This window comes from Diabrotica virgifera, chromosome 2 (assembly GCF_917563875.1).
Source record: "Diabrotica virgifera virgifera chromosome 2, PGI_DIABVI_V3a".
NCBI classification, from domain to species: Eukaryota; Metazoa; Arthropoda; class Insecta; order Coleoptera; family Chrysomelidae; genus Diabrotica; species Diabrotica virgifera.
This window is the reverse complement of record NC_065444.1, coordinates 8,462,459-8,486,604: the sequence shown is the minus strand read 5'-3', so window position 1 is coordinate 8,486,604 and position 24,146 is coordinate 8,462,459. Positions and strand designations below refer to the sequence as shown.

The following is a 24,146-nucleotide window of genomic DNA, read 5'->3' as shown; positions in this document are numbered from 1 at the left end:
TACAAATATGTATAATTTTATATAGTAAGTTCTGCAATTCACTACAACAAACTGTTCATAAATTCTCTTATTACCACTAACTTCTGCCTCAAATGAACGGGATTTCTCTTGTCTCAAAATAATCAAAACGTATTGTCGAAACACAATGACACAAGAGAGAATGTCAAGTAAACCAAACAAAAAAAAACAAAAAATTCTCCTATGATGATTTAAGCCTTTTAATTAGATGGTATACATATATGAGGAGACAAAAAAATCTTGCCGACCCTGTCTCTAAGGCCACGAGCCGCCACTGATGCGTACTGCAAGAAGAAGAAGTAAAGAACTATTTCTAATACTTACGTTTCATCCCACACTCGATCTACTCGGTGGAATATAACAGGTTGAAGAGCAGAATTAACTGATACTCCTGAGACCTGCCCCAACTTTAAGGGTTCCTCTGGCCAGTTTTGTACAACTTTTGGTACATCAGGTTTTTCTGATATGTCAGCTACGGTCGTTTGTTCCTCTGATTGAGGCGCATCCTGCAAAAAAAAATAATTTATTCATGCTGTAATTAATTAGCCATACTTATTACAAAGAAAAACAAGGAAAATTATAGTTGATGACCAAAAAATATTAAGGGGTGTGGGACATGGTTTGAAAATTTTGAAATTTTATATTTTTTTATTATTCTAAATTAAAGTACATAATTCAAGAATACTCCCTGAAAATTGTAGATAGATCGGAGCAAAATTACCGAAAATACAGCATGTTGAATATCTCTACCTTCGATTCGCTGTGCAGAAGAAAAATTCAACAGCTGTTCCCCTTCTCTGTTGTAAATTACTCCGTGATTTAAAAACATATTCTGGTGTGCATCACTTTACGATTTGACAGACAAAAAAGAAATTGAAAATAAAAGTTGTCAAAACTTTAAACGCGTTTTTCAAAGACGGTGGACATTGTAACTCAAAAACTACCTGACTAATCCACCTGAAATTTTGAACAAATTTTCTTTAGACATTTCGTGAGGTAACGCTGTCAAGATATTTTTTGTTTTATGCTTAGATTTTGTTTAACAATAATAAATATGTTGATTCATATTTATGTCATTCATGAATGATACAAATTCTTGCAGAAAATTTTGTTATTTTGACTTCTGAGTGATCTTTTGACTTCTGACCAAAAATTCAAGAATCGTTAAAACTAAAAAACTGTATCTTTATAAAAAAAAATTATTAAAGTAAGTTTACTCTTTCTACATAACGATTTTGTTTTAGTGAATTGCTGATATACAGAGTGCTATTAACAAAAGAAAGAAAATTTGAGAAAGTTGGATTTGCCTCTCCATCCATTTATTGTTGTGTAGAAGCCAGTGGTTTAAGAGTGGAGAAAATATTTGTATGTAATAATAACGTTTTATATCTTGTTTTATTAATAAATAATGATTTTACCTTAACACAATGATTTATTTCGCCGTATGTAATATCACTTTATTTTCAACAAATATTAACTTAACTCTAAATATACGTTTATCTCTGCGAAATATATTTCTTAACATTAAATACATTAATTATTAATAGTAAAATAATAATATTCCTTACTAAGAAATATTATTGCTCAGAAAGAATAGTTTTGTAATGTGTAGAAAATATATTTTTATGACTAATAAAATTAATTAACATCAAGTATAATTTCTTTCTTATAAATGGGTTTGAAGTTTGCGAGAAAGTGATAGTTCAATCATGTTTAAGATATATTTCTTTGGCTATAGTAGAAGTTATTTGAAATATTTTAGAAAATTATATCTTACATACAAAGATATAGTTCTTAGGCAATATGCCAAGTCGATCTTTCTTAAATATTAATAAAGTTTCTTTATGTCAAGAATTTTTTTCTCTCGGTGTACAGCGTCACCCCGAGAACCTCATAAGCTAATAAAATATTTTTTAGTTTTTTGTTTCACATGATCCAATGACGAGTTCTGATGTCCACCGCAAAAAAATATAAAGAAGACTAAGACCAGATGGAGTTATGAAATTGGGGACGACCTGAGGTATCTCAATGTAAGCAATTTGGAAGAAGAAGCGAAGAACAAACAGGAATGGAGACAGATTGTAAACCAAGCCATGAGCCTGCTTGCAGCTGCGTAGTTAGTTTGCATAAATACAAAATCCCTTTTAATAAGTAATTTAAGTGTAGGCTGCTAAAACTAAATATAACAATACCAAAATGTTATAGGTGGGAGTATGTCAATTTATCTCCCTGAATTGATATACTCCTACCTATTAACGTAATATTAGTCTGGGCAGACTATCGGAGAATAGGCCATTTTTGGGAAAAGTTATTTACCAGCAATTTTATTGCTGGAATCGAATCTTATGATTGTATATATTAATAAAATAGGTATGCAAAGTCCGTAGATAGTGTGCTACTTTTTTATAAACAAAATGGCGCCCGAAAAACGGGGTTTTTTCAATTTTTGCTCTATAACTCCAAAGATTTTAACTTTACACCAAAAACACCCAAACAAAAATTCACCACAATTAAATTCTGCATAGAGACGTGTTTCTCCCGATTTACTTCGACGAAAATTTTCCCCGGAAAATGCGGGTTCTTCCAACAAAATCTTTAATTTTCAACTACAATTTTAGCTAAGTAGTTGTTTGTCAATGAATAAATAACTTGGTAGTATAAAAGCTCTTTTTGTATAGATTATAATTCCAGAAGCCGATGGACATTGAATGAACAGTTTAGCAACAATTAAATTGTTAATTAAAAATTTACGGTCGCTATAATAACCACAATAATTATGATACATAAGAATAACTATGATTATTGTATAAAAAGCCACTGTACTTATCTAATGCACTTTACAGAATTGAAATTGGACTATTTAGGCGGCCACAGGAATATTTTAAAATTATAAACAATTTTTTGGCCTATAAACAAATAGAATATTTTGGGAAATATTAAATTAAATTAAATCGTGAAAACGGTATTGAAAAAAATATGGCAGAATGCTTCTTTTAAAAGAAAAAAATTGTCTTGAGTGGTTCCTGACATACAACCGGTCAAAGTTGACCGGCATTTACGGCAAATATATAAAAAATAGCATCATAATTTTTAAACCATCACCATTTTATTTCGGTCCTCTTTCTCCACACCAATCTTCATATCTTTAAAATACTTATACATATATTATTATAATAAAAACTATTAATATTACGAGTGAAAATTGCCAAAAAATAGCAAAAATTCCAATCAAAAATTAGGTTGTAGAAAATGTAATCTCGAAGTTCAAAATCGGTATACGTTAAAAAAATGCATTTTCTCGGCTTCCCATGGAGCAATTTTCTTCATTCTTTTTTTGTTCCCATGTAACTCGAGTAGAGCCATCTCACTAACTCATTATTAAATGTCAAACTTGCTTTTGTTTTGTTATAATAAATTAATTTATTTATTATAACAATTTTTTTAATTTGTTTAAATAAAGATTGTTTAAATAACTATACAGCTTTCAAAAAAGTCTACAACTGGAAAAAATATGTAGTTTTATTTTCTTATAAATAAATTAATATATTATAACAAAAAAAAAACAAGTTTGACATTTAATAATGCGTTAGTTAGATGGCTCTACTCGAGTTACTTGGGAACAAAAAAAAAATGAAGAAAATTGCTCCATGGGAAGCCGAGAAAATGCATTTTTTAACGTATACCGATTTAGAACTTTGAGATTACATTTTCTCCAACCTAATTTTTGATTGGAATTTTGCTATTTTTGGCAATTTTCACTCGTAATATTGATAGTTGTTATTATAATAATATATGTTATGAGTATTTTAAAGATATGAAAATTGGTGTGGAGAAAGAAGACCGAAATAAAAAGGTGATGCTTCGAAAATTATGATCCTGCTGTTTAAATCTTTGCCGTAAATGCCGGTCAACTTTGACCGGTTTTATCACAGGAAGTAGTCATCACAATTAAACGTTTTTGCTTTTAAAAGAAGCGTCATGCCGCTTTTTTTCCAATACCGTTTTCATGATTTAATTTAATTTAATATTTCCCAAGATATTCTATTTATTTATAAGCCAAAAAATTGTTTATAATTTTAAAATATTCCTGAGGCCGCTTAAATAGTCCAATTTCAATTCTGTAAAGTACATTAGATAGGTACAGTGTCTTTTTATGCAAAAATCATAGTTATTCTTATGTATCATAATTATTGTGGTTAATATAGCGACCGTAAATTTTTAATTAACAATTCAATTGTTGCTAAACTGTTCATTCAATTTCCATCGGGTTCTGGAATTATAATATATATGGAAAGTGCTTTTATATTACTAAGTTATTTAATTATTGATAAACAATTACTTATCTAAAATTTTAGTTGAAAATTAAAGATTTTGTTGGAAAAACCCGCATTTTCCGGGGAGAATTTTCGTCAAAATAAATCGGGAGAAACACGTCTCTATGCAGAATTTAATTTCGGTGAATTTTTGTTTGAGTGTTTTTGGTGTAAAGTTAAAATCTTTGGAGTTATAGAGCAAAAATTGAAAAAAAACCGATTTTCGGGCGCCATTTTGTTTGTAAAAAAAGTAGTACACTATCTGCGGACTTTGGATACCTATATTATTAATATATACAATCATAAGATTCGATTCCTGGTAAATACCTTTTCCTTGTATTTTGCTAATTAGCCCAGGGTATATAAGAAGGAAATGATTTACCTATCACCCACTAATCGAGATGCTTCAATGAACTCGCCCTATCTCGACAGAGTCAATAAATCCATAATCGCTGCCGCCGATACCATCTGGCTTTAAAAAAATCGTCAGTACAAACAATCTGGAGTGCTCATTAAATAGAGCAGCTCAAGTAACATCTACACTCGAGGAAAAACCGAGTCACGTGCGGAAAATGATTCTGTGGAACGTGGAACATACAAACGCACTTTTCGAGCTTTCGCTGGATAGAAGTGCGCCATTATTTAGGATTTTTATATCAGGACTCAAATTGAGAACAATATTTTTTAAGTGACAGTATGGATACGTAAGATAACAAACAGGAAATTTAGAAAGAAACTTTTGTTTTCATAATAGTATAAATATTTATTTAGGGAAATAATATACTTATACATATACTATTTTCTATAATATATTTATATATGTATATTACGTTAAATATATTATATTTAGAGGAAAAGATGAAATCAGAAATAAAATTTTAATAATATCCTATGGATTAGAAAAAGAAATAATAGAGGAGAAAAAATACTAGTACATTATGCAAAAGAAAAAACCTATACATAACCAGTTCGTTCTTTAAAAAACCAAAAATAGAGAAGATCGACCTGGCAACGCTCAAATATGACAACAAGGACTCTTCTCTCTTCTTCTTCTTCTTCTTCTTCTTCTTCTTCTTCTTCTTTTTGTAGACATTACTCTGTCTTTTTTAATGTGCCTCCAGAAAGTTGTCGTCACATCGTTTTCGTGGCCTTTATTGTTTCCTGGTACTCTTTTTATTGTGATTCGGCTGGTGTTGTCATTTCATTCTACAATTTTTTTTTCTTACTCAGTTATTAACGTTGTCTACTTCTAACTCTGTTTCATAGTATCTTACCATCAATTTTTCGATGGGTTTTCATCTCTGCTGTTTCTAGCATTATTTTTGTCCTCTCTGTCAGGTCATATTTCTGCCATTTATGTCATTATTGGTCTGATGACTGTTTTCTAAATTTTGCCTTTCATTTCTTTTCCTATTTTTATTTCTCCGCTTAAAAACTCTGCGGAAACATGGACCAGAGGTAATAATGAAAAGGCAAAGGCCTTTGCTGAACGCCTAAAAAATGTCTTTAAACCTTACAACATTGGCCAAAACGACAAGGATGATAATGAAATCCTAAAATTTCTTAATATATCTTTTTATATGGATCTTTCAGACAAAAATTAAAACATAAATAAACATAAAGAAATCCGAATTGTAGGTACTCATGAATGAAATCAATACAAAAAGGCCCCCGGATATGATCTCGTCACCGGAAAAATGCTGCAAAATCTAACCTTACTAAGAAAATAATCATGGCAATAACACATATATTTAATACAGTACCTACTTACTTATGCACATTTTGCTAATCAGTAGAAAGTAGCAGATATCATAATGTTGCTAAAACTAGGAAAAGACCCCAAAGAACTGAACTCAAATAGACCCATCAGTCTCTTAATTATATTATCTAAGCTATTAAAAAAATTTTCTACGTCGATTACAACCAATAATAGAAGAAACAGACTTAATTCCAAAACACCAATTTGGTTTTCGTAGCAAATATGGAACAATAGAACAAACACACCGTACAGTCAAACAAATCAGTAGTATAATGTCCTAGAAACTAAGAGGTAAATACTCTAGTACAGCTTTTCTATACATCAGCCAAGCGTTCGATATGGTTGAAAAATTTACTCGTCAGAGGAGCGCCAGCGGTAGATAGAGTAAATATATGTATGGGCCATTCCACGAACATACGCCTGTTTTGGATTACTTCGACAACGAATATTTTACTGTGCAACATAAGAAGTACGAAAGTAAATGGCGCTAATAATTATTCCAATAAACAACAATGTAATTTGCACATTACTTTCGTTCTTCTTATTTTGCACAGTAAAATATTCGTTGTCGAAGTAATCCAAAACAGGCGTATGTTTTTGGAATAGGATATAGTGATGATGGTATCCAACCTCCGATTGGTAGACGGTTATTAAAAAAGAAGACTGTAGTGTCAATAAAATTAATACTAAAATAAACTAGGAAATCGGGAGGCTGAAGCTTCGAAACAAATCTTGATGAAGACTCCAGAGAGAAAGTCAAAAACATAGTTTGGAAATAGAAAAAAGGTCTTTTAAAAAAGTATAAACACCAGCAAGCCATATGATATGAATCAAACAACGTCGACTTGTAAACAATCCACGTCAGTACTAATACTTAATTTTTGTCATAAATTTACAAATTTATACATTCTACAAATACTTACTCACATTAACATTTGATGATTTAATATATAAAACGATAATCACTACAAATAAAGAAACTAAAGACAAAACGCACGCCACTACCACATAATTTCGTTTTGCGTTCATAGTACTATCATCGGTACCATATTGCAACCGAGACAGTGATAATAAGACGCTAAGGTCATTTGGTTCGATGCAATTTGCAATATCTGATGAATTTATTTGTTTATGATAATATTTATTATTTATTATTATTAAGTTGTGATATAAATACATTGTATATTATACAATATGTCCCTCTAAGTTGGAACCATAATACCTATGGAAAAAAAAATTATTATTATTTTTACGGAAAAAAATTATTCTTCATAAAATGTTCTGCATGTTGTAAATCTAAAGTATCTAGAATTATCAGATATTAATTTTTTTCAGTCGTATACGAGGTATGTCAAAAAATATGATTTTTGCTTAAGGGTAAAGTACCTTTATTTTTGATAATATCTAAAACTCTTAATAAGAAAAGTTGTTTGAAATTAATAATTATGTTATAATATGCAGTTACATTCTTCTAAAAAGTAGAAGAATAATTAAAAAAATTTTGAAATTTTTTCTTAAATTATATCCATCAACCAGCTCCATTCAGCAAATGGCTGAGTGATTGCATCCGTACCATAACCAAATTTTAATGTGTTTTTTGTGCTGTATTTTTAATGACTTTCAAATTGACAACAATTATCATTTTTAAAATGTAATCAAAGGTCTGAAGATGGTTTTGTAAGCCAAAAGCGCTTCCCTTACTGTAAGTCAGGAATTAAATGCTTTACGTACAACAAAATATACAACACGGGACAATAGTATATTGTACAACAAGTGAGAAAAAAGACATATTTCTCACGAGCGCAGAAGTTTGTTGGCACGAGCCGAGGCACGAGGCGAGGGTCGCAAACCAAGCGAGGGAGAAATAAGTCATTTTCTCAAGTGTTAGTTGCACACTGTACTTTTTGTATGGATGCGGTTTTGTTAAGAGTTCAAACTTCAAAATTAAATAATTTAGGTGCTTTTAGGTATATTATATGCATAAATTGAAATAAAATACATATACATGTATAGTTTTGTTATTTCCTGACCGTGAATTTTTAAATAGAAACTTTTTAATTCCTGGGTTTTTCGGTCTTATAAATAAAACACTTTGTTATGGCTTAAACGTTTCGGCTACATGCCATTTTCAATAAGCACTTTAATTAATAATAATAAACATTACATAAATAGAGCACTAAAATTTACATTGCACTTGTTGGCTTGTCGTTTTGTTGTGGAATGCGAGCTTGGCTCTTGAAAACATATGGCAGAATTCAAATTGCCGTCCGTTAAGGACCGTATTCAAAATTTTTGCCAAAGGTATACATGTAAGTATTTAATATTCTTAAAATTTACATACTTTATTTTAAAAATATTCTAATTAACAGTTATTTTTGAACAGTTTTGAAAGGTAATTCCTGGTAAGTTTTGCTTTAACACATTTATTTGACAACATTAATTGTGTTTGTATTGTGCATGTTACCATGGAAACGGCGATCATAGTATGGAAGACCGTAATAGAACCCGTGAGAAAAAATATTTCTCACTGCAATGACCGACTTTTCTCACTAGGTGAGGAATTGTTCGTTTTGAATGTATGTAAGTAGTGAGAGAAGTTGCATATTGTATAGCATCCATAGAAAAATAATATTGTTGTTTGTGTAGCAGTTTTTCGTTGTATTATTATAAATATTTTTCTATTTTTAAAATGTTTACCAGCTTTCGTTACGGCATTCTGCTCAAATTGTAAGTATAAACATATTAAAATCTCTCATGTTATTAAATTTTAGCATTTCCTGATGATGTTGGTAGCTACCAACGAAATATTGGAAATAAATAATAAAGAGTACTTGTTCTTCTTCTTCTTTAAGAGCCGTCTCCTAATCGGGCATTGGATATCATCATCACTGTCGTTTCTCTATCTACCGCTGCGCTGAAGAATCCAATGGAAGTGTATTTTAAACCGGTCCCGTAAATTTTTCAGCCATTATACTCTTATTTTTTCTATACTTTTTCCTCCTCTCATCTATCCCTGTAATATTTTTATTGTGTTTATTATTTCATATCCCTTGTCGATTTCTCGCAATACTTCCTTGTTCGTTTTTACTTTATCGTACTATATACGTAGTATAGTATAATAGATAAAGTTATAGGATCGTGCAAAAAATTTTTTTTCAGATTTCACTTTTTTTCGACGTTTTGAGTCCCCCTGAGTCTAAAAAGCAAATAAAAAAAACATGTCGGAAGTATGTACGTACGTACGTACGTACGTATGTACGTACGTATGTCGCCACCGCCCAGCAAAAACTACTGGACCGATTTTGATGAAATTCGGTATGAGTAAGTTTAAGAGAATTTTGTCGAGAAACTAAGCTTTTAAAAAAAATCTCTCAAAGGGGGGCCGAAATAGGGGGGTTATTTAGGGCCCATTTTTGCAAATTTTGACAGAAATAAATGAAATTCAACTCAAAGTAAGCTCATCGATAGGTAAATAAAAGTACGGAATTTGACATTTCCAAATTCAAAATGGCGGCCAACATGGCCGACCGCCCCCCCGACACATTTCCCTATCTATCTAAAAAGTTTTTGAAGATAAGTTTAATTTGAAAAAGTCGTTATATAGCCTAAAGATGGGGCTATAAGAATGATGTTATCGTTTTTCAGAAAAAGATATGGGTTGCCTATATTTAAGGGGTCAAATTTTGACATAAATTTGAACTAGATTTTCTCAAAAATGGCTCCAAGGAATTTTTTTATTTTTTGACATATTTTTGATATCCTATCAGTAAATTGAATGACATTAGTCATATATCTTAACTCCCCATAGGAGGGGAGTTATGAATTTTTTATAAAAAAATATTCGAGTGCTCGTAACTGCCTTCTTAATAGAAACTGAAATTTGAAATTTTGCAGACATATATGGTATTTTATTATCTATTATCACAATAAATTTTACCAAAAACATGGCTTCCGGTTGAACCGGAAATGAATAAAAAATCTTAATTTTTTTGATACGCCCTGTATATTTTAACACATTTTGAAAGAATGCAAAATTACCTTTCCAATGACATAAAATTTATTGCTGTAGCTCAAAAACTCGAAAAGTTACGGTAAATAGAAATTTTGCTATAATCTTATGTGTGTCCTCTCTCACGCGTTCATAGCAGAGCATTATTGTAGAGCAGTCAATGAGGGTATTTGGCTCCGAATTCCATCCTACTACATTCATGTACTTGATATTTTCACAGTAAGTAGGGAATATCTCAAGAAACAAAATCTACCATATATACTATGGCGCTTTTTATCTTGGGGCGGTTCCCACTTCTTCAAGGGGGTGGAAAATTTGTTGGTCAAAATAAGCACGGAAGTGGCTGAAGAACCTATTTCTAAGCAAAAACTGGTCTATACTTTTTTTTGAGAACTCAATACTTTTTGAGTTATGCGTAGTTGAAAATTGGCCATTTTCATTGAAAAATGACACCTTTTCGGACGGATTTTTTGTGAATACCTTAAAAACTATGCATCGAACTAAAAACTCTATATAAAACATTTTTTAGATTATAAATAATAAAGAGATTCGTTCCTTCGTAAATGTTCTATTTATAATACAAAAAGAGATATGGTAGGTGAAAATAGTTTGTTTTTTGGTGCATGCTCAAATTGGTGTATTCAACTTGAAATAACAGAGGAACGGTAGGTTTTAGGTGTATAATGCTACCAACACCTTTTGTAGTGTTTGAAAAGGCCTTTAAAACGAGCACCGCTAAATGTCGGTTACTTACAAACTAAGCGAGATATGGTGCAAAAAATATAATGACTAATGTACTTTAAGGAAAAATGAAAAGTATATACATTTAACTCCCCATCCACCATAATTTAAATGCATTGTTTTTCTTCTCAATACCTTTTAATATAGTGTTATTTCTACTTTCAAAAAGTTAAACGGGTTTAAAATGAATGGTTTTTTTAAAAAATGTGATCAAATTATAGAATGAATTTTTAAATTTTCTTAAAAATCTTCCTTTTTCTCCATATAATTCGAAAATAAAAATATTTCACCCCTGAGAAGTGGTGGGAACTTCCCCCATGATAAAAGCGCCATAGTATATAGGATAGACTTTGAATTAGGAGATTGGGCTACTCCCAAAATTTCATTAAAATCCATGCAGTAGGATAGAATTTGGAGATAATATCTTGTTCTTAATCTCGCGCATTGACTGGCGTAATCGAAATAGAATGAAATGCAAATATTGTAAACTATTAATTTCTCAGAAAAATGAACTAATTTGAAATGAAAGTATGACTATAATATTCTATTGATTTATGCAATAATCTACACATCTATAGTGTGTCCCCGAAATATGGCATCGAACATTTTCTCAAATGCAGGAATTAATGATGCGTAGAACCATAAAATACTTTTAAGTACAGTAGGTGTTTCTAAAATATCAAAATAACGAGTAACTTTGTTATTTTTATAGAATGCCAATATCTAGTACCATAACGATAATAGATCGGCACGATAAAGTTCTCGGGCGGCCCTTCCGTCCAGCGTTTTTTTCTCTTCCGTGCTATTCTAAACATTTTTCTGTAATACTACATTTCAAATGACTGTAGCTTAATTGTGTGTTCTTGCTTCAATGTCCAACTTTTAAGTCCATACTCCAATAAAGAGTACACATAGCCTATATTTTTTCAGCTGTTTCAGTCAGGGAGTCGTACCTATGTTATGAACCAAACAACGTGGACTTCACAATAATCATCTACGTAGGTAGGTACTACTACTGAACTTTTGACAAATATTTATACAAATACTTACGTTAATTTTTGATGGTTTAACACTGACAAACACAACGATAATCACTAAAAATAAAGACAAAGTACACGTAGCTACTACATAATTCCGTTTCACGTTCATAGTACCAACGGTACCATATTGCAGCCGAGACTGCGATAATAAGAATCGCTAAGGTCATTTGGTTCGCTGTAACGGTACTCACTTGGTGCTGTTTCCTACACTTCTGCAGTGCAGTCATTCGTGCTATTATTATTATTTTAACCTTTTGTATTCGTTCTGAAATTAGCCATATTTTTGTGCTAAATATTCAAATGACAGTGAATCGCTTAGCTAAAAAATATATTGTTGACGTAAACAATATAAAAATATAAGATTTTAAATCATTTATCCCAAATTCAGATGACTCAGGGTATTATATTCAAAAGTATAGTACCTATCAAGATATTGTAGCAAACCTTAATCTTCAGCTTATTACAGTAATTTGTATTTAAATGGTGTAGTTAAGTTTTCGGCCCAGGTAGAAATTAATAAATTTTAATCTGTTGTACTAAGAGGGCTCTTTCACGGGCGACGGTACCCAAAATATACTACAAAAATCACTAAAATGGGAAGTGTGACGTCATATTTCGTACTGCATTTACATTGATTTTCTCTAATCTGTCCAAAAAGGTAAAATTTGCTGTAGTATTTCTGCCTCTGAAAGAGTTAATTATTATACCTGCTATTCAGTATGCTAACCTCTCGAAATTTAACGATACTATTCAAATACAAATGAGTTTGTAATAGGGTTAGAATACGGTTTCTAAAATATCTTGATAGGTATTATATTTTGTGTAATGTGGGTTCTGTCATTATTCGTAATCTTTTGATTATTAGGTATTTTTTGTAAGAGTTTCATACATGTACCGGATGTCCCAATAAGAATGGCTCTCGGCCATATCTCAGGAACCGTTAATAGTACAGCTTTGAGAAAAAAATATTTATAACAAAATTTGCCTCGGTTAAAGCCTGGAAATTATTTTCATAATTGTGGGTCCACCGTTAGAGGGTGTAATTGAATATTAAAAATTAAAAAATCAAAATATTACAAAATTTGCAGAATGAAGGGGTACTGGAAATCCGATCATCGTATTCTTAATAAAATTCTGCGTATATTTGATTTCACAAGGTGGGTCTACCTTTGCAAATAAAAGGTGGGGGTGAGTGGGAACCTTGTTATGAAAAAATGGCTGTAAGTCCGGTTCTGCTAAATTACACTTTGCAATCTTGGTCTTATTGAAAACAGATATTTTTCACCAATGTAAGATATATAATCTCGAACCAGCCTAATATGTAATATGCCAGCTAGGAGGCGTTATTTAATTTTTTCAGAAATCTAGTTTTCTTTGGAAAATATTAAATACAAGTATACATTTTTAATCTTAATTAAATTATATTAAATCAATAAAATAGCGAAAACCGCATGTCGATACCTTTTTTCTATCTCAAGATATCTTCAGAAACGTGTAAATTAAGGAAACGTAGTGTGCTATGGAAAAAACAAAGAAACATTTTCCAGATGTCAACGTACATATATAAATATAATTATATAAAACAACAATGAGACAAACAACACTATAAAATATAACAAAGAAATAAAAACAACTATTTAGTGACGACCTAAATGTTCAAATTGTTGCCCATCATTTTCGATTCATTTACTACACTACTCGAGAAAACATGATCCAGAGAATACGAAACGCCATTCAAAGCATTTCGAGAGCAGAAATTAAGACTGCTGTTTAATCTACTCTTAAAAGAGTAAATGCTTGAATCGAAAATGATAGGCAACAATTTGAATATTTAGGTCGTCACTAAATAGTTTTTATTTCTTTGTTATATTTTATAGTGTTGTTTATCTTATAGTTGTTTTAATTAATAGGGCTTTTCAACGCTTCTCATTTGTTTTGAGTCTCTGTCAAGTGTCGTATAATCCGTGTATAATATTAATATACGATATGAAGGAGGCTCGAAACAAATGAAAAGCGTCGAAAAGCCATTTTATAAACGTTGACATCTGGAAAATGTTTGTTTTTTCCATAGCACACTACTTTTCCTTAACTTCATTTACCGGTAACAGTAACAGTTATGTTTTTAAATTTATACGTTTCTGAAGATATCTCGAGATAGAAAAAAGCTATAGACATGCGGTTTTCGCTATTCTATTGCTAATTTAATCTAATTTTATAATACAGAATTAAAAATGCATACTTGTATTTAATATTTTCCAAAGAAAACTATGATCGGATTTTCAGTGCCCCTTCATTAGGAAAATTTTGTAAAATTTTGATTTTTTAATTTTTGATATTCAATTACGCCCTCTAGCGGTGGACCCACAATTATGAAAACAATTTCCAAGCTTTTCCCGAGACAACTTTTGTTATAAATATTTTTTTCCCAAAGCTGTAGTATAAACGGTTCCTGGAGATATGGCAGAGAGCCATTCTTATTGCGACACCCGGTACATTGCAACGTGAATCTACAGTAGTTATTACTAAAGACCGGATTATATGTTTTTTGCGTATCGATAACCATCAAAGATACAATCAAACTCTTCAGGATGTGTACTAATTAGGATAATTAAAGGAGTTTGACATGAATTTAATTTTACATATTTAGAATATTTTCGTTTTTTTAACATATTTGGATGGTTTGAACATATTTTTGACCGTTTGACATATTTTGGCATATTTTGGCGTATTTTTAACAAATTTTAGCGAAATTTTTGTTGATGTCACAAGAATCGTCGCAGACGCCGGCAATGCGTATTATAGTTCCATTTATTTTACGACTATGATTTATCATAATTTATGTTATGCCGGTCATTCAAGCTTCAAGAAATATTTCCCATTCAAAAATTGTCATTATTCAGAAACATACAACAAAAATGAGATGTTAGTTGTATTATCGAGTGATTCTTAAAAAGGCCTAAAGTGAAAAACTATTTGGTGGCCTCTTGGATCAAAACCGTTCCAGAATTAGTTTTGAACGAAGAAAAAGTGTTCTGCAAAGCATGTGCTAAAATAGCAAGTCGATAATGATAATTTTAAAATTTTATTTGATATTTATTTTGCGAATTCGATTAAACAAGCTATTTAAATTGCTATAGTTTATGGGGCACATATTATTTTTATTGCCAATGAATCATCATCATCATCATCATCATCATTCTCTTTGCCTTATCCCTATGCGGGGTCGGCTTGCCTAATTGCATTTCTCCACACAATTCTATCTTGGGTCATATCAATATTAATCTCCTTTACCAGCATGTCCTGCTTTATCGTCTCCCCCCAGGTCTTCTTTGGTCTTCCTCTCCTACTCCTTCCAGGAATCTGCACTTCAGCTATTCTTCGTATTGGGTGATTAACGTCTCGACGTTAAACATGACCAAACCATCTTAACCTATGCTCTCTCATTTTGGCATCAATTGGTGCCACACCTAGACTTCCCCTAATATACTTATTTATAATTTTATCCTTCTTTCTCACTCCATTCATCCATCTAATCATTCTCATCTTTGCCACATGCATTCGTTGTTCCTCTTTCTTTTTTACTGCCCAACATTCAGTTCCGTACATCATAGTTGGTCTAATGGCTGTTTTATAGAATTTTCCCTTCAGCTTCATTGGAATTTTTCTGTTACACAACACACCACTCGCTTATTGTCACTTCATCCATCCAGCTCTAATTCTACTGCATGCATCTCCATCTATTTCTCCATTACTCTGTAATACCGATCCCAGGTTCTTAAAACTATTGCTTTTTACAATCAATTCACCATGCAAAGATACCATTTTATTTGTAGTAACTCCATCTTTAAATGAACATTCCAAATACTCTGGTTTTGTCCTACTAAGTTTTAAACCTATTTCCTCCAGAGCTTGCCTCCACTGCTCCAGTTTTTGTTCTAAGTCTCTTTCACTATTTCCTACTAACACGACATCATCAGCATACATTAAGCACCATGGAATCTTACCCTGTAGTTTCGCTGTTATCTGGTCCAAACCTAATGAGAATAAATACGGACTAAGCACAGAGCCTTGGTGCAATCCTACTTTCACATGAAATTTATCATTATCAGTCTCTCCCACACCTGTCCTAACACTAGTCGTTACTCCCTCATACATATCCCTCACAATCTTTACATATTCACCAAGGACTCCTTTCTTATTGAGTGCCCACCACAGAATCTCTCGAGGAACTCTATCATATGCTTTCTCAAGATCAATGAATACCATATGAGCGATTGTTTCTTTACTCCTGTATTTTTCCACCAACAGCCTTATAATGAAAATTGCATCTGTTGTTGATCTACCCTGCATAAAGCCAAATTGATTCTCGGATATTTCGGTATCTTCACGTATCCGTCTATCAATTACTCTTTCCCATATTTTCATGGTGTGGCTAAGCAGTTTTATAGCCCTGTAGTTTGTACATTGTTGTATATCTCCCTTGTTTTTGTAAACAAGTACCAGTAGCCAGTACCAGTAAACAAGTACCAGCTTCTCCATTCGTCTGGCATTTGTCCAACTTCCATAATTCTATTAAATAGACCTGCTAGCCACCTTGTTCCTGTCTCTCCCAATGCTCTCCATACTTCCCCAGGAATATCATCTGGTCCTACCGCTTTTCCTTTCTTTATTTTTTGAAGCGCTTGAGCCACTTCCTCGTTTGTTATTTTGGTGACCATTGCGGCTACTGTCTTCGTTGACTCTACAGGCTGTCTGTCAAATTCTTCATTTCTCTAATCTGTCCAAATGAGGTAAAATTTGCTGTAGTATTTCTGCCTCTGAAAGAGTTAATTATTATACCTGCTATTCAGTATGTTAACCTCTTGAAATTTAACGATACTACTCAAATACAAATGAGTTTGTAATAGGGTTAGGATACGGTTTCTAAAATATCTTGATTGGTACTATATTTTATCTACTCTAGGTCATATTTATGTATAAGTTTTTAGTTTGTGAAAACTGTCATTATAGATAGCAGTGCGTGAAGGGTTTAAAGTGTGCGTGAAGTAACAATGTATTTTAAATGGGATTTACTTTTTCGCACACTTTCAATGGGTTTTTTGGCACACTTTCATATAATCAAATATCCTTAATTTTTGCGTTGTCATGGTGATGACAATATGAGCAATGACTTACAACAAAATTTTTGACAGTTTTGTGGTTTGAAAGTAGTTAGGATTTTTAAATGTCAAAGTTCTAAAAATTGTGGAATAGAAATAAATTCCAGTGACGAAGAGTTACAGTTTTTTATTTGTTTATCGTAGACAAAATATTGTATGAAACTGTGCGTGAAGTACTTTTTGCGAACTTACGCGATGTCTAAAAATCGCGTGCCTTCGCAAAAAGCATACTTCACGAACTGTTTCATAAATGACTATTGTGTAATGTGGGCTCTGTCATTATTCCTAATCGTTTGATTATTAGGTATTTTTTGTATGAGTTTCATACATGTACAGGGTTATTCACTATATTTTGACCCCCTGTAAACGGCTTTATTTACAGAGTTAGAAAAAAATGTAAAATTAAAAAGTAATTCGATTTTTAAATTATGATTTTTTGACATAATATATATCGTACTAGTGACGTCATCCATTTGGGCGTGATGACGTAATCGACTATGTTTTTAAAAGGGAATAGGGATCGAGTGCTAGCTCATTTGAAAGGTTATTTAATTCCCTATTTAGTAATATAAACATTAACATGATTAATTATACAGGGTGTCCAAAAAATTTTTTTTTTTAATTAAATTAATTGACACAAAAAGAAGAATGTATGTAATTTATTTAATTTAAAATACATTTTACTGCTGTTAGAAAACAGAAATAAAAGTTTATTGCACAAATAAACATTGCTTTTTGCTTAAATTCAATGTTCAAACTGCCAAAAGCCAGATGGGTGGCAGCTTGACCACTGAACTTAAGTGAAAAGTAATGTTTATTTGTTCAATAAACATTTATTTCTGTTTTCTGACAGCAGTAGAATGTACTTTGAATTAAATAAATTACATACATTCTTCTTTTTTTGTCAATTAATTTAATTTAAAAAAAGAATGTGTGTGTACTTTGTACGCACGTAAGAAAATATTCTTCTATTATATAATAGGTAATTTAAACGAAGTAAATATACTTAAAAGGTTATTTGTACTTATTTTATTTAAAAATCAAACTAACTTTCTTATCTACCACTTTCAAAAAAGAAGAATATCTTCAAAAATTCTATAATAATATACTTACAATCATAAAATCTATAAAAAAAAAATAAAAAAAATAATAACTTGCTTGGGGCTTGAACCCACTTCACGTCTACCGCGCGTCCGCGCAGTACAAAAGCTGACGGCATTTCAAACTAGACCACATTCGCGTGTACGTCATGTGGGAATATACACAAACTAAACGTTTACACCATAAATTTATATGAATTTAATAAAATTATTAGTTTGATTTTTGTCGAAATAAAATACAACAAAATATAGTGTAAGAAAACAATATATGAGATGAAGATTTGTGGAAAATGTTTGTTCGTAATCAGATTATGTAAATTAAAGCATTGCCTACTAATAGGTAACTACATTATTTTGTTTACATTTTCCAAATAGATAGGTATTGAAACTATTAGGTATTTCCAACTGAAACATTTAGAATTACGTACCTGCGGCTTTTCAAAACTATTTAAAAAGTCACTATAATTATAAATTTGATTTTTGTTTACCGATAATCTCCATATTGAACAATTATTGACAGATCATTTCAAAATTTCAACCAAATCAGAGCCCGTATAACCACTAATACCATACTGTCGGTGTGCGCATGCGCGGGGATCAATCAAATTTTACCCTCAATCGATTCGCCGCTAAAGAAGAATATCTTCAAAAATTGTTTTTGGACACCCTGTATAAATAATTATGTTAATGTTTAAATTACCTATTAGGAAATTGTATAACCTTTCAAATGAGCTAGCACTCGACCCCTATTCCCATTTAAAAAAATAGTCGATTACGTCATCACGCCCAAATGGATGACGTCACGAGTACGATATATATGTCAAAAAATCATAATTTAAAAATCGAATCACTTTTGTATTTTACATTTTTTTTCTAATTCTGTAAATAAAGCAGTTTACAGGGGGGTAAAAATATAGTGAATAACCCTGTACCTACATAGCAACGTGAATCTACAGTAGTTATGACATTCGCTCCTATCTCATTTTTTCTATATGAGCACTGCTAGTAACACTTTCCAATCTTCCAGGTTGTCTCAATTTTTTCATACTTTAGTCATTATTTTTAGTTATGCCCATACTTTTTCATCACCTGATCTAATGATTTAGTTTCGTTATTTTCTTGTTTTGGTTAGGCAAATTATTCGCTTACTTTTCAATTAAAATTACTATCTCTTCTGATTCTTTTTCTTCTGTTTATGTAGACATGACTCTGTTTTTCAATCCTTGCTTCCCACTGATCGTCTTCTCATTGGGGAACCGTCTGTCGCTGTCTTTACTCTTCTATTTGTTGTCATTCGGCTTATGCGCTCATTGCATTCTATTCTTCTTTTTCTTATTCGGTTAATAATGTTCTCCCCTTTTCATCTCCATCGTATATCTGTACTTCTAGCTCTGTCCCATGGTGTCTTACCATCAAATTTTCGAAGGGTTTTTATCTCTGATTCTGTTGTTTCTTGCATTATTTTTGTCCTCTCTGTGCCAGGTCGTGTTTTTGCCGCGTATGTCATTATTGGTCTGATGTCTGTTTTATAAATTCTGCCTTACATTTCTTTTACGATATTTTTATTTCTTCATATTGTTTAATTCAGACAACTAGCGGTTCTATTTGTTCTGTTCACTTGATCTTCTACTTCTGTTTTTAGCTTTCCGTGGCTAGATGGTGTTATGCCTATTGCCTAGATATTTAAACTCCATTACTTGTTCTATTATCTGATCATTTGATCATCTAATTCTAATTTACATCTTAGTAAATCTGCTGTTATAACATTTATTTTGTCTTTTGTGGGGAAATGAACGTGTTAAATTTTCTTTCGGTTATATTAAATTGATGCAACATAATATGTTGTAAATCATCTTCACTTTGACAGATTAGTATTGCATCCGTTGCATAGCAGATTATTTTAAGTTGATTTTCTCCTATTTAGTATCCGTTTTTAGTTCTTACTTTTTTATTATTTCATCCATGATCAGGTTGAACAATAGAGGACTCAGGAAATCCCCTGTTTTATGTTATTGCCAGCTTCAAGAGATTAGATAGCTCTTCTTCTACTTTTTTTTGTTGTTCTGGTAGATATTTTCGATTATTCCGAGAGATACCTCTCTTGAGTACAATAAATGGATACCCTCCTTTAATTTGACCCTCTCAAATGCCTTCTTAAGGTCCACGAAACATAAATATGACGGTTTGTTCTGATTCTTATGGCTGTCAAACTCTTTAATTTTTCTAGCTCATTGTTACGATACATTATTATACATTATTCTTTCATTTTCTTATTCTTCGAAGCAGGCGACTCTGGTTGGAAGATGTAATTACAGACGTTGAAATATCAACGCCTTCTCATTAATAAACGAATATTCGCAGGAATTGATTTTTAACTTTACTGCTATGATAAAAATGTTGGTTGTAATACTCTCGAGGGAGGATATAAACCCAATCAAACACACTTTCTCATTATCGTTTTTGCTAGGTCCCGTAATTTATGAAGTTCATTAATTCACGATAAAAAAGTTAATTAAAGCAATTAGAGATAAGGGCCTAGACTATAATTTACTATTTAATACTACAAGCGACAGTTATTAATATAAGTGGCGCTACGCAATATATTTAATCATTGAAATGGATAATATAGTTTTTGTTCCAATTTGTATTCAGTGTCAATGTGGATTAGAAAGATAAAGATCAACATTGATATTATGAACTAAATTATTTTGATAGTATGTATGTATAGTATTTGTATTTGGTGCTGTATTAGTAAAACTCAATATCGTATTAATTTTGACAAAGCAAATAGAGATATTAATTTTAATATAACATTTTTATTATTTATTTTAGCACTAGTGATTTTGCCCGTCGCCATGCGACGGAGAATACAATCACTTGTCTTCTACAATCAATGCCCTCAATTTTTTGTGACATCCTCCTATTTTATCGTATCTCCTTCTCAATTTTTTCAACGAAAGCTTTTCATTTATAAATTTGCTAAGTCTGTGCGTTAGTGCGTTGCCGCTACTACAATACTTAAAGCAGCTTTATCGATGGATTCTTATTTAGTTTTGTCTTCTGAATCCAAATCTGAAAACGGCATTTCGATATCTCTAACTGTCTTCCAGATAATCGACCTCAAAGTCTAAAATGTGACGTCAAAATCCTTTTATTTTCTGCCGACACACTAAACGTCAGCTGAAATTGTTGCTAGTAAGTAGGCTAGTTTTTAAATCTGAATTTGTTAAGCAAAGCATAGGTTAGTTACATTTGAGCTTGACACTTCGTGAATGTCAAACTGAATTTTAAATGAAGTATTAATAAAATATCAATGACATTTGATAATGAATTTAATTATTGTATAAAATAAATAAAATGTTCAGAAATACAATTTGAGTAAATTTTGAAAGCAATAATTTATTAACAATTTTAAAAAGGTTTATTCGAGTATACGGCCTCTCCTTTAATGGGAGTACCTAAAGATAAATGGACTGTTCCATTTGTTATGAAATGAAAATTGTTATTATAGTCGGTTCGCTAAACTCAGACACAACTGGCTAGTGATTTTAGTAGGTAATTTTTTTGTTTTTTGCCAATTTTGCCAAAATTACTAATTATTTAGTAATTATTAACTATTTAGTAATTATTTTTTGTGCCAAATTTGCAAAATTACTGACTAAAATCACTAGCCAGTTGTGTCTGAGTTTAACGAACTGATATGTGTCTGATATGTGCAATTACATTCTTCTAATGGAAAAAAATATTTGAAGATTTTTCTCAAATTATGGATACCAAGAACATTTTCATTTATAACTCTTTTATTTTTAATTTGACGAAGAAAAGTTATTCTTCATAAAAAGCTCTTTATGGTCTAAGATTTATGATGCAACTATCATATATCAAATTATTTTAATTTTATACGAGGTATATAAAAAATATGAATTTCGATCAAGAGTAAAGTACCTTTATTGTTCACAACATTTAAATTATAATGATATAATTGCACATTAAAACATAATTTTTAATTCTAAACAATTTTTCATTATAGCAATTTTCCATAATTATGAATTAAAATACGTAAATAAACAAAGTATTCGTTATGATAATGCTCTCATTTTCAGTTTGTTTATTATTTATTTTATGTTTTGCTACTAGGTCAGTAGATGAGCATGAGCTACTGCGATGCCGTGTACTTTTCCGTGTCACATCTAGGGCACAGTTTAATGCTAAATAATCAATTAATTCACTCTCGAATTTTGTCTCGAATTTTGCAATCTAGCTGACAAAAAATTTTAAATGCGCGACGACCAATCACGGCAAACGTAGGATGCCGTTAGCTGTCATTTATCTGCGCGAAGGACTAAAATTTTTGATGAACCGTCACCGAAATGGAATATAGAGAACACATGATTTTCGCGGAGGGCCCTACTGATACTTTATCATTGTACCGGGTGTCCCAATAAGAATAGCTCTCGTCCATATCTCAGGAACCGTTTATAGTACAGCTTTGAGAAAAAAATATTTATAACAAAAGTTGCCTCAGGAAGAGCCAGGAAATTATTTTCATAATTATAGGTCCACCGCTAGAGGGCGTAATTGAATATCAAAAATTAAAAATCAAAATTTTACAAAATTCACCTAATGAAAGGGCACTGGAAATCCAATCACAGTATTCTTCATAAAATTCTGCGCATATTTGATTTCACAAGTTTAAGTCTACCTTTGCAAATAAGAGGTGGGGGTGAGTGGGAACCTTCTTATGAAAAAATGGCTGTAAGTCCGGTTCTACTAAATCGAATTTTGCATACTTGGTCTTGTTGAAAACTGCTCTTTTTCGTCAATGTAAGTGTCTTATTTTCGAAATAGCCTAATAAGTAATATGCAAGCTAGTTTTAATTTAGAGGCGTTATTTAATTATTATCAGAAATCTAGTTTTCTTTGGAAAATATTAAATACAAGTATGCATTTTTAATCCTGTATTACGAAATAAGACCAAATTAGCAACATAATACCGAAAACCGGATGTCGATACCTTTTTTCTGTCGAGATATCTTAAGAAATGTGTAATTTTTAACATAACTGTTACTGTCACCGGTAAACGAGGTTAAGGAAAAGTAGTGTGCTATGGAAAAAACAAATAAACACTTTCCAGATGTAAACGTATATAATGAATTAAAACAACAATAAGACAAACAACAGTATAAAATATAACAAAAAAATAAAAGCAACTACTTAGTCTTAGAGACTGCCTAAATTTTCAAATTGTTGCCCATCATTTTCGATGCAACCATTTGACTATTTTCAGAGTAGATTGAATAGCAACAGATTTAACTGTTTTAGACTTTTATTTATGCGGACGGATTAAAGACCTTGTTTTTGCCGCTAGGCCCACTACTCGAGAAAGCATGATCTAGAATCCAGAGAATACGAAACGCCATTCAAAGCATTGCGAAAGCAGAAATTGAGACTGCCGTTCAATCTACACTTGAAAGAGTAAATGCTTGATCTACACTTGAAAGAGTAAATTTGAACATTTATGTCGTCACTAAGTAAGTAGTTGCTTTTATTTCTTTGTTATATTTTATAGTGTTGTTTGTTTTATTGTTGTTATAATTAATTATATACGTTTACATCTGGAAAATGTTTCTTTGTTTTTTCCATAGCATACTACTTTTCCTTAACTTCGTTTACCGATGAGATTAACAGTGTTTAACATTTACACATTTCTTAGGATATCTCGAGATAAAAAAAGGTATGGACATGTGGTTTTCGGTATTATGTTGCTAAGTTGGTCTAATTTTGTAATATAGGATTAAAAATGCATACTTGTATTTAATATTCTCCAAAGAAAACTAGATTTCCGAAAATAATTAAATAACGCCTACTAGCTAGCACATTACTTATTAGGCTATTTCGAAAATAAGACATTGACAAAAGAGAGCTGTTTTCAACAAGACCAAGTATACAAAATTCGATAAAAGACTTACAGCCGTTTCTTCATAAGAAGGTTCCCACTCACCCCACC

General features: G+C 31.4%; 1 protein-coding gene across 3 annotated transcripts in view; it reads right to left on the bottom strand.

Moving 5' to 3' along the window:
- LOC114328644 (peptidyl-alpha-hydroxyglycine alpha-amidating lyase 2) overlaps window positions 1-24,146 on the bottom strand; it is a 65,543-nt gene that overhangs the window by 32,543 nt on the left and 8,854 nt on the right. The window contains exons 1-2 of one of the 3 annotated variants that reach the window (XM_050642452.1): window positions 11,891-12,045; window positions 343-524 (exon numbers count right to left, since the gene is read on the bottom strand). In XM_050642452.1, the coding sequence (XP_050498409.1) occupies window positions 343-524; window positions 11,891-11,989 (281 nt within the window). In that variant the 5' untranslated portion in view covers window positions 11,990-12,045. Of the gene's footprint in view, window positions 1-342; window positions 525-7,017; window positions 7,181-11,890; window positions 12,046-24,146 lie in introns of those variants that run through there. The other 2 variants (XM_050642451.1, XM_050642450.1) reach the window with 2 other exon arrangements.